The sequence below is a fragment of the Stigmatopora nigra genome, chromosome 20 (assembly GCF_051989575.1).
Source record: "Stigmatopora nigra isolate UIUO_SnigA chromosome 20, RoL_Snig_1.1, whole genome shotgun sequence".
Classification (NCBI taxonomy): Eukaryota; Metazoa; Chordata; class Actinopteri; order Syngnathiformes; family Syngnathidae; genus Stigmatopora; species Stigmatopora nigra.
The window spans coordinates 9,171,736-9,182,835 of record NC_135527.1 but is presented as its reverse complement, the minus strand read 5'-3'; the positions used below and the strand labels follow the sequence as shown (position 1 = coordinate 9,182,835).

Genomic DNA, 11,100 nt, shown 5'->3' with positions numbered 1-11,100 from the left:
TTAATTATCATTTTTTTATAATTAAACCCCATCCCAATCCATTCATTGAGCACAAATTCAAAACCATCAATGAAAAAACGTTAAATACACATTTTATTTGCCCCTGCCCCAACATATTTCACACTATTGAATCATAAATATCAGTACTGACGTCACGTCCATATCTACGTATACATGCACTTTACGTTTACATAAAAAAGGTGCCGTCAATTTATGCTACAGTGCTGTACTCGGTCGGGGAAAGCCCAGTGAAAGATCGTGTTTAAGTGCCATGGACGGCGATGGACGTCTGAACGTTCATTCGCTGTTTTGGACGCCCCTCGCCGTCAATGGTCAGGAGGATTCAGCGTAGCAAACTGGACCCGCAGTCGCAAAGAGCCCTCCTCTCTGCCCTCAGCACCAACGTCTCCGTCTATAACAAACACACAGACACACAAAAAGACAATTATTAATAGAAATCCAACCAAAATTGAATTCGATTCCAAAACTGGACTAGCGTACCCTGGCGTCCAGATTGAAAGCGGTCTTCTTCAGGTCCTGCAAGGCCCTCTGCATGAATTCAAATGCATGGCAGTCGACGCACGGGCGACCTGAACAGACAAACATTGCGTTAGAGTTGCACAAAAAAACGCATTTGATTGGAGGACTTACTCTCTGCCGGAATGACCGTCCCGGTTCCTCGGTCCATATCGGCGGAGACCCCGCATAATAGGACGAGCTGGGCCGCCAGCAGTAGCGTCGCTGCCTGCATCATCCCTACGGATGTCATCTTCCGATACCTGCACAATTTAATGTTCATTTTTGATTGGTTTTTAATCCGCACGAAATCGAAAACGCGAAATTCGCTTACCTAATTGGAATCGGTCGTATAATCGGACCGGGGAGGGGGGGCGAAATTGGGTTTGCGGAGATGTTTTTAATGGGATGCTCACTCACGCATGCGCACGGTGAACACCGAGTGATTCAAAGGAGGCGAATGGGGAATGACGTCATAAGGTTTTAGCCCGAATAAAAGAGAGGATCATCCTCATCAATAGTGTTTCTATTCAAGTCGACTAAACAATGAAAAAAGATGGAGGAATTATGAGATGTAAAGTAAAGAGGCTCGGCGACGCCATTGTTTGCAATGCGCTTTTATTGAAAGAAGCTGTCTCGAATGCGTAAAACGTTTACTATGTGAAACGAGGCCGTCAATACACATCGAGTCCACAGGAGGGCACTGTGATCCCAACGGTTGTTTGCAAAGCACTTATTATTGAGAGAAGATGTCTCGAATGCGGAAGTCGTTTATGTGAAAGGGGTCGTCGTTACACATTCAGTCCACAGGACGGCGCAAGGATCCCAGCGCTTTACGCAAAGCTCTTTTTAACGAAAGAAGAAGATGAATCGAATGCGGAAGTCGTTGATGTCATTCCACACGAGGGAATTTACGCATGCGTTATATCCTGGACTTCCCCCGGACTGACGTCAGAGAGAAACCCAGGAAGTGGGAGACGAATTCCTCGCGTGTTCTATTGTTTGTAAACTGTTTTTTCGGCGTTTATCGCATGATCTAAATGGGGGAATCTACAGTAAATACAACCGAGTCACGTTTGATAGATTACACGACCAGTAGTCCGCAAGAAGGGAGTTTTTTGGGCTGATTTTGTGCACTCTTTGCTGCAGGCTGTACAAGGAAAGTCAGGAATAAGGTAAGGCATGCTGCAAATGTCTACTACAAACGCCTCTCGGTGAATATTTCTATTAGTAAAACGTGTACTTGTTTTCTGTTGAGCTTGATCCTCCAAACCCAGATCAGATCGAAACATTTTGCCAACCTCCACAATTGAATGAACAATTTTCCCAATCAATGACAACATGGCTCCAATATTGACCTTTCTTCTTGAAGAAAGAATGTGTATTTTTTTATTGCTTTTAAAAAATCTAGCATGAGGACAAGCCTGACTGAAAATAATGCATCGAACAATGTTGACATTTGATGAAATTGTTACATTGACTATTAATTGACTAATATTTTTGGGTGGGAGGGATGTTTATCAGATTCCATGGGCATGCGCAGTGGGGCCGAGGGCGTGTTTTGCCACTTGGAGGGGGTGTAGTTTTGTAGGTGGGATGTGTTCAGATTTCATGGGCATGCGCAGTGGGGCCGAGGGCGTGTTTTGCAACTTGGAGGGGGTGTCGTTTTGTGGGTGGGATGTACGCAAACTTCATGGGCATGCGCAGTTGGGCCGAGGGCGTGTTTTGCCACTTGGAGGGGAGTGTCGTCTTGTGGGTGGGATGTGTTCAGATTTTATGGGCATGCGCAGGGGTGCCGAGGGCGTGTTTTGACTCTTGGAGGGGTGCGTTTGTGTGCGCGGGTGGGTGCGTCTGGCTCAAACTCCGCCCACCGACTCTCGGAAGGCTTGGAAGGCAAGGGGATTGCCAGGGTTTGAGTCGACGTTTTGCCCCGTTTCATGCCGAAGGGGCGTGTCCAACGTAAAAGTGTCTGAAATGAAGCCAAACTGCTCGGATCAGAGGCCAAATGTCTTCCCAACACTCTTGGTAGTCACTTGCCATGCATTCCAAGCCTGAAAATCCAAAAATGTCATCTGACAATATGATGATGCGCTTCCTAAGCTCTGCCCACTGGGTAACATTCTCCTCTTTTCTTGCCCTTCAAAGCTTAAATAAGTGATTATGATGTCCAAATTGCCCATTTTGAGCCCCTTGCATACTTTTTCCAATTGTTGTTCATATTTGGTGAGATTTTAGTGTTGTGTTCATAGTCAGTTGGCCTGAGTAGACCCATTCCATAGGCGCTCCATTGATTGTGACTAAGTGGAGGGGTTCCCTCCTTAGACCTTTGGCCTCCAAAACCCACAATTGTACCTGATACGTGTCCAAAGTTGCTCAAAATATGATGTGCATCTTTTAACAATGTGCACATCCTCTATTTGTGGTCAGTAGAGTCCCATTTGAGGCAAAGTGTGCAAAAGGCCACATTTATAGGGGCCTCAGAGGTCTCTGGTGGGCAAAAAAATGGCTTTTTCCTCAATGTTTTGTGTTTAAAACATGCAATCTGAGTCAAATTGGATTAGTTCTAACGAAAACATGTCATTTTGTTTACAGGAGCGGAGGCCCGGAAGATGGAGTTGCTTCCACGTCCATCAACCTGCGCCACACAAGTGCTAACAAAGGTAGGAAATGCTCCCTTGAATGTATATTTGTATTGAAAAACATGTTTTTAAGATGTATTTATCATGCTAGTAATTGAATAGCTTGAATTAGAACCACATTTATTTGACCTCCCGTGTAGAGCTCAAAATAATAATGTCATTGTAGGTCTTACAGTCCAAGATGCTAATACTATTTTCAGGCATCATTGTATGTAAGGTTATGTAAGGCTAATTATGTGACTGTAATGTCATATCAATGCTAGAATGGTCACTGATGCTAATGCTATTTTTGCACTCACATCACCTTATGTACAGTTAGATGTAAACATTGCTAGGCTAATTATGTGACTGTAATGTCATATCAATGCTAGAATGGTCACTGATGCTAATGCTATTTTTGCACTCACATCACCTTATGTACAGTTAGATGTTAACATTGGTAGGCTAATTATTTGTTGGTGATGCTTATGCTATTTTGCCGCTTGCATCATCTCATGTAAGGTTACTTATCATGATCAGTAGACTATATATGTGACTGTAATGTGGTATGAATGCTAGAATGGTCACTGATTGTTCTCGTTGTCGTCTTCTTGACAGGATGGGGGACGTTTTGGAGGTACACGGCGCCTCCGGAGGGGCCCGCGCTGCAGCCTGATGGCTCCTGGACACTGGCGTGACCTGTCGTGACCTGGCTGGGTATGTGACGTTGCCCGTTTCAGCTTCTGCGGTGGCATCTGGTGCCGTCAGAATGTCAAAAAAAGCCATTTTTTGCTCACAATATATTGTTGAAATGGAATCAGTCTTTGTCTTTTCTTGCGAAATGCATCCTTACTAAGTTTAAAATAGGTGTTTTCCTTCAAAATGTGTCTTTTTGGGGCACAAAACGTCCACCAAAAAGAGCTCTCGGAAAACGGGGCCTCAGAAAAGCAGAAAATCTTCCCGGCAACGAGACGTGTCACGTTTCGGCCATCCAATCAGAGGCCTTAAAAATTGGATTTAGCCACCTCCCCTCTATGCAAATCTATGCAAATTTGGATTTAGCCCCGCCCTGGCCTCGCCCACCGGGACAGCCAATCACAGCCCGGCATTTGGCCGGACACGCCCCCTTTTTCCAAAAAACGGCGTTTTTTGGACCGAAACTCCGCCTCCCGCTACAAAGCCAGCCCCCCCTGACTAAAGCCCACCCATTCCGAGAGAACCAATCGGATGGCAGTATTCGCCTCCCCACTTCCTGATTCTACACCAATCAGTGAATAGACGCCCCTTCCCGGAGAACCAATCAGGTGGCAGCATTCACCTTCCACTTCCTGATTCTACACCAATCAGTGAATGGTCACCCCCCTCCCAGGGAACCAATCAACTGGCAGCATTCAATTTCCACTTCCTTATTTTAAACCAATCAGTGAACCTAATTTAAGTATTCCACCAATCTCTGGCCAGTCATTTGCATAGCCACACCCAAAAAAATAATAAAAAAAAATAATAAAAAGTAAAAAATAAAATTAGTTTAAATAAAATAGTAATAATAATAAAAAGTTAGAAGAGAGAAGTTTGTTTTTTGTTCAACTTTATTTGTTTTTCTTTCAGAGCAAAAGTCCAAAGTTAGATGTCTTGAAGTTCTTCTTCAAACCAGTAGGAGTCGGATCGGAACAGAGTGTGGAGAGATCTGAAGACAAAAAAAAGTAAGTTAAGTGCAAGTCAAGTACAATTCAAGTTAGTTAAGTGCAAGTTTAGTGCAATTTAAGTTAGTTAAGTGCAAGACAAGTAAGTGTAAAGTGCAAGACAAGTTTAAAGTGTAAAGTGCAAGACAAGTTTAAAGTGCAAGACAAGCAAGTTTAAAGTAGAAGGCAAGCAAGTTTAAAGTAGAAGGCAAGCAAGTTAAAGGTGCAAAAGAAGTAAGTTAAAAAAAGCATGCAAAGAAGTCAAGTGCATACAAAGAATTGTGCAAACGACGATAAGACTCACCATAGAACGATGCGATGTCACTTGTTCTTGACTTGAGCAGGAAGGCAGCAAATGGACGACTTCAATTGTGGAAGGACTTCATTTGATGCCACGTGTCACTTGTTCTTGAGCAGGAGGGCAGCATTTGGACTTCAACTGTGGAAGATTTGGACGACTTCAACTGTGGAAGAACTACATTGCATTCCAGACAATTGTCACGAAAGAGTTCACACGGAGGCAAAACATTTTGTCCTTTTATTTATTTCCAGAATTGAGCAATCAAGATAATCAGCTCGTTGTCTCACAGGTGCAGCACTTGGGGCTGACTGGTCAAGGCGGGGCTCCAAAATGGCGTCTTCACTGGAATGAGCCTAAACACAAGAAAGTGGGTGAGCATTCAATTCAGTTTTGTTTAGTCAAAAAATGGTACATTTTTACTCACCTTTGCAGTATAATCAAGCCTAAAAAAATCTGCTTCAGTTACCTTGAGCTGCAGCGCCCTCCGGTGGACACGAAGTAACTAGTCTGCAAAAGAGAGTGGAAGGTAAAACATAGTTCACAATAGACCGTGTTCACGTCCACCATTTTGTGTTGCAGTGTGCATTACTAACCTACTGGACGTCGTGGTGGATGAAATCCGACTGGAAGAAACAAAGACAGAAGTCAAAATTGGACATGGTGAGTCATCTCAGGCGTTCTTACCTTCAACTTTGTCACACTGCTCACAGCTTCTGAAACAGATTAATAGACACATTTGCACTTGGATCAATTGTTTGCTCGTTTCACCTGTGCTGCTTACCTGCAGGGTCGAATATCTTGGAAGTGGCCTGCAAAAGAAAAAGGAGAAAGAGTCAAACAGTATGGTTAAACAGCCATTGTTCGTGCAAAATGGACCATCTGGCAGAATACTTACCGACTGCAGCCTGTGAAGGAAGAAAGAAGATCCATTAAAGTATTTTCGAGCTTCATTTGGAATATTCAAAGTACTTACCAACTGCAGCCTGTGAAGGAAGAAATGGACCATTAAGTATTTTCAAGGTTGATTTGGAATATTTAAAGTACTTACTTGCTTCTTTTTGCACACTTGTGAGCTGTTGAAACAAGAGAAATGTAAGTTAGTCTCAAATAAAAAAGTGAAAAGACTTGGGAATAGTACTTACTTTGGCTTTCCAGTGTGGAGCGACGCGCAGCATTCATTAAATGAAAAAGACCGTCTGCGAAAATGCTTCCTCTTTAAATAGTTTTTCGGAAGTGACGTAATTGCGCGAAAAAATATAAAAGTTTAAAAAATAATTTAAATGTGTCCTTCAAATTGAAAAGCGGACGGCCGGGACTCGTACCCGGGTCTCCCAAACCAAAGTCTTATGCTCTACTCATGAGACTAATGAGCAGATGATTGAGAACGATCTCATAGTGTATATGTCCCATTCTTAGTCACTCACATTCGGTAGTCTGTCAAAAAAAAGGGTAAATATGACTTCCAATTTTTGAATTTGCAAAGCGTTGGTGGTCTAATGGTTAAAGACACCGACTGCGAATACTTTAGACTCGGGTTCGATCCTCTCTCTTGCCTTTACCGCTCTAGCATTTAATTCGTAAATGCAGCTGAGAGTGGGAATCGAACCCGGGTCGCCTGCATCGCAGGCAATGACTTATGCCATTCGCCACCTTGGCTGGATTTCCGCCGAAATTTCTCCCGTAGAAGTCCTAAATAATACCCAAAACACTTAGCGCATTTCGATGCAAGCGAAGTCTATGAATGTACTACAGTGATGCACTGGTAACAAGGAGTTGGTTGGAAAAAAAAATTGCAGAGTGTAATGCTTAAAAGTGTCACAAGATGGCAGCCGAACATGTCCAGTCAGGCACACTCCAGGTGTCCAGGTATACTACATACCATGTACTATACGAGGAAACAGCATACTTAGTTGGTTGGAAAAGCCATTGCAAAGTGCAATTCCTTAAAACCGCCAAAAGAGGGCAGACAGTTAGAACATGTCTATTCAGGCACATTCAGGACAATATGTGTGTCCAGGTATTCTACATAAGTACGTAGTTGGTTGGAAAAGCCATTGCAAAGTGCAATGCCTTAAAACCGCCAAAAGAGGGCAGACACTTAGAACATGTCTATTCAGGCACATTCAGGACAATATGTGTGTCCAGGTATTCTACATAAGTACGTAGTTGGTTGGAAAAGCCATTGCAAAGTGCAATGCCCAAAAACCGCCACAGGAGGGGATCAGGTCTAACATGTCTTGTGGAGAATAACATAGCATGTATTCATACGTGCATACAGTCACAACACAAAATCAAGGTATTAGGAAATGTTATGGTTTGTTACTTTATTGGAGAGGGCTCAAGATGAATATTGCACATCATTTATATGAGCAAGATGAGGCTGACGCTGGGGAGAACATTGAAAATAAAGTTCCACCAAATACACAAGTGCCTTGTCTGCTTTTGTCATGAAATAAACACAAAACAAAGTTGGTTGTCGTGCATGGGATGGCAAGTGGAAGTCAGCCGTCTGCCTGCAGGAACAAGTCCAGTCTGCACCAAGACAGGAACAAGCATTAAAGCTGCACCTGGCTGTGAATACATGGATAAAAGAACAATGACATGAGAACGGCCGAACGAACAGCTGACGCATTAACAATGACGCTAATATGAAGCGGATGAGTCCACTCACCTCATCTGGCCATGATTCTGACACGCTTAACAGTCGCACCTTCGTATCTTGTTTCTATTGACCGCATAGTACGCTTAAAAAGACTACATTTACCTAAAATTATGCGTAGAAGGATTGTTTTGATCGGCTGCTGGTTACCACGACTTCCGCATCGGAGGATCTTCTTCTTTCAATAAGAGCGCTTTGCAAACAACCCTTGTGACTACGCTGCCATCGTGTGGACCGGGGGTGTAATGACAGGACCTCTGTTGGTGTCCAAACGGAGGCCCGCGGGCCAAATCTGGCCCGCCGCATCATTTTTTTGCGGTCCGATAAAATAAACCATGAGGATATTTTAAAAGGCACAATGCACCTCTATTGGTGTTCAAACGGAGGCCCGCGGGCCAAATCTGGCCCGCCGCATCATTTTTTGCGGTCCGATAAAATAAACCATGAGGATATTTTAAAAGGCACAATGCACCTCTATTGGTGTCCAAGTGGAGGCCCGGGGGCCAAATGTGGCCCGCCGCATCACTTTGTGCGGTCCGAGAAAGTAAACCAAGAGGATACTTTAAACAGGATAATGCACCTCTATTGGTGTCAAAATGGAGGCCCGGGGGCCAAATGTGGCCCGCCGCATAATTTTGTGCGGTCCGAGAAAGTAAACCAAGAGGATACTTTAAACAGGATAATGCACCTCTATTGGTGTCAAAATGGAGGCCCGGGGGCCAAATGTGGCCCGCCGCATAATTTTGTGCGGTCCGAGAAAGTAAACCAAGAGGATACTTTAAACAGGATAATGCACCTCTATTGGTGTCAAAATGGAGGCCCGGGGGCCAAATCTGGATCCGAGAAAGTATACCATGGTTTAATAAAGTTCAAATATTTCAAGCATTCACAGTCAACTCATGAACAGAAATCCAATCATTTCTAGTTAACAAAGCAGAACGAGGCTAATCTTTAGCCGTTATGGTGTTCTTTTTACCAGGTATCAGGCAGACAGGATCAGTGTGCTTTATTGCCCCAGTCAGTAAACCATGGTTTACTTTCTCGGACCGCACAAAAAGATGCGGCGGGCCAGATTTGGCCCCCGGGCCTCCACTTTGACACCATTAGAGGTGCATTGTGCTGTTTAAAAACGTCTTTCTTGGACCGCACAATGTGATGCGGCGGGCCAGATTTGGCCCCCGGGCCTCCATTTTGACACCAATAGAGGTGCATTATCCTGTTTAAAGTATCCTCTTGGTTTACTTTCTCGGACCGCACAAAATTATGCGGCGGGCCACATTTGGCCCCCGGGCCTCCATTTTGACACCAATAGAGGTGCATTATCCTGTTTAAAGTATCCTCTTGGTTTACTTTCTCGGACCGCACAAAGTGATGCGGCGGGCCACATTTGGCCCCCGGGCCTCCACTTGGACACCAATAGAGGTGCATTGTGCCTTTTAAAATATCCTCATGGTTTATTTTATCGGACCGCAAAAAATGATGCGGCGGGCCAGATTTGGCCCGCGGGCCTCCGTTTGAACACCAATAGAGGTGCATTGTGCCTTTTAAAATATCCTCATGGTTTATTTTATCGGACCGCAAAAAAATGATGCGGCGGGCCAGATTTGGCCCGCGGGCCTCCGTTTGGACACCAACAGAGGTCCTGTCATTACACCCCCGGTCCACACGATGGCAGCGTAGTCACAAGGGTTGTTTGCAAAGCGCTCTTATTGAAAGAAGAAGATCCTCCGATGCGGAAGTCGTGGTAACCAGCAGCCGATCAAAACAATCCTTCTACGCATAATTTTAGGTAAATGTAGTCTTTTTAAGCGTACTATGCGGTCAATAGAAACAAGATACGAAGGTGCGACTGTTAAGCGTGTCAGAATCATGGCCAGATGAGGTGAGTGGACTCATCCGCTTCATATTAGCGTCATTGTTAATGCGTCAGCTGTTCGTTCGGCCGTTCTCATGTCATTGTTCTTTTATCCATGTATTCACAGCCAGGTGCAGCTTTAATGCTTGTTCCTGTCTTGGTGCAGACTGGACTTGTTCCTGCAGGCAGACGGCTGACTTCCACTTGCCATCCCATGCACGACAACCAACTTTGTTTTGTGTTTATTTCATGACAAAAGCAGACAAGGCACTTGTGTATTTGGTGGAACTTTATTTTCAATGTTCTCCCCAGCGTCAGCCTCATCTTGCTCATATAAATGATGTGCAATATTCATCTTGAGCCCTCTCCAATAAAGTAACAAACCATAACATTTCCTAATACCTTGATTTTGTGTTGTGACTGTATGCACGTATGAATACATGCTATGTTATTCTCCACAAGACATGTTAGACCTGATCCCCTCCTGTGGCGGTTTTTGGGCATTGCACTTTGCAATGGCTTTTCCAACCAACTACGTACTTATGTAGAATACCTGGACACACATATTGTCCTGAATGTGCCTGAATAGACATGTTCTAAGTGTCTGCCCTCTTTTGGCGGTTTTAAGGCATTGCACTTTGCAATGGCTTTTCCAACCAACTACGTACTTATGTAGAATACCTGGACACACATATTGTCCTGAATGTGCCTGAATAGACATGTTCTAACTGTCTGCCCTCTTTTGGCGGTTTTAAGGAATTGCACTTTGCAATGGCTTTTCCAACCAACTAAGTATGCTGTTTCCTCGTATAGTACATGGTATGTAGTATACCTGGACACCTGGAGTGTGCCTGACTGGACATGTTCGGCTGCCATCTTGTGACACTTTTAAGCATTACACTCTGCAATTTTTTTTTCCAACCAACTCCTTGTTACCAGTGCATCACTGTAGTACATTCATAGACTTCGCTTGCATCGAAATGCGCTAAGTGTTTTGGGTATTATTTAGGACTTCTACGGGAGAAATTTCGGCGGAAATCCAGCCAAGGTGGCGAATGGCATAAGTCATTGCCTGCGATGCAGGCGACCCGGGTTCGATTCCCACTCTCAGCTGCATTTACGAATTAAATGCTAGAGCGGTAAAGGCAAGAGAGAGGATCGAACCCGAGTCTAAAGTATTCGCAGTCGGTGTCTTTAACCATTAGACCACCAACGCTTTGCAAATTCAAAAATTGGAAGTCATATTTACCCTTTTTTTTGACAGACTACCGAATGTGAGTGACTAAGAATGGGACATATACACTATGAGATCGTTCTCAATCATCTGCTCATTAGTCTCATGAGTAGAGCATAAGACTTTGGTTTGGGAGACCCGGGTACGAGTCCCGGCCGTCCGCTTTTCAATTTGAAGGACACATTTAAATTATTTTTTAAACTTTTATATTTTTTCGCGCAATTACGTCACTTCC

General features: G+C 44.1%; 1 protein-coding gene and 3 long non-coding RNA genes across 6 annotated transcripts; 2 read left to right on the top strand and 2 right to left on the bottom strand.

Moving 5' to 3' along the window:
• Positions 1-75: 75 nt before the first annotated feature.
• nicol1 (NELL2 interacting cell ontogeny regulator 1) lies at positions 76-1,016 on the bottom strand. The gene is made up of 4 exons (XM_077742206.1): positions 851-1,016; positions 652-779; positions 502-590; positions 76-412 (listed from the first exon to the last, which is right to left on the bottom strand). Exons 2-4 carry the CDS (start codon positions 767-769, stop codon positions 344-346), a joined length of 276 nt encoding a protein of 91 aa, XP_077598332.1. The 5' UTR covers positions 770-779; positions 851-1,016; the 3' UTR covers positions 76-343.
• Positions 1,017-1,397: 381 nt separating this feature from the next.
• LOC144213603 (uncharacterized) lies at positions 1,398-6,242 on the top strand. Of its 3 annotated transcripts, none has more exons than XR_013330030.1 (8): positions 1,398-1,691; positions 3,109-3,176; positions 3,753-3,851; positions 4,743-4,837; positions 5,161-5,336; positions 5,407-5,488; positions 5,580-5,777; positions 5,905-6,242. It is a non-coding gene; the product is annotated as an uncharacterized LOC144213603 (long non-coding RNA). The 3 variants fall into 3 exon arrangements; XR_013330031.1 differs by having other exon boundaries at positions 1,399-1,691; positions 5,234-5,336; positions 5,407-5,484; XR_013330029.1 differs by having other exon boundaries at positions 1,400-1,691; positions 5,234-5,336.
• A 1,174-nt stretch (positions 6,243-7,416) lies between these two features.
• On the bottom strand, positions 7,417-7,961 carry LOC144213719 (uncharacterized). Its single transcript, XR_013330087.1, has 2 exons — positions 7,789-7,961; positions 7,417-7,688 (listed from the first exon to the last, which is right to left on the bottom strand). It is a non-coding gene; the product is annotated as an uncharacterized LOC144213719 (long non-coding RNA).
• Positions 7,962-9,495: 1,534 nt separating this feature from the next.
• On the top strand, positions 9,496-10,030 carry LOC144213730 (uncharacterized). Its single transcript, XR_013330090.1, has 2 exons — positions 9,496-9,658; positions 9,759-10,030. It is a non-coding gene; the product is annotated as an uncharacterized LOC144213730 (long non-coding RNA).
• The last annotated feature ends 1,070 nt before the right edge of the window (positions 10,031-11,100 follow it).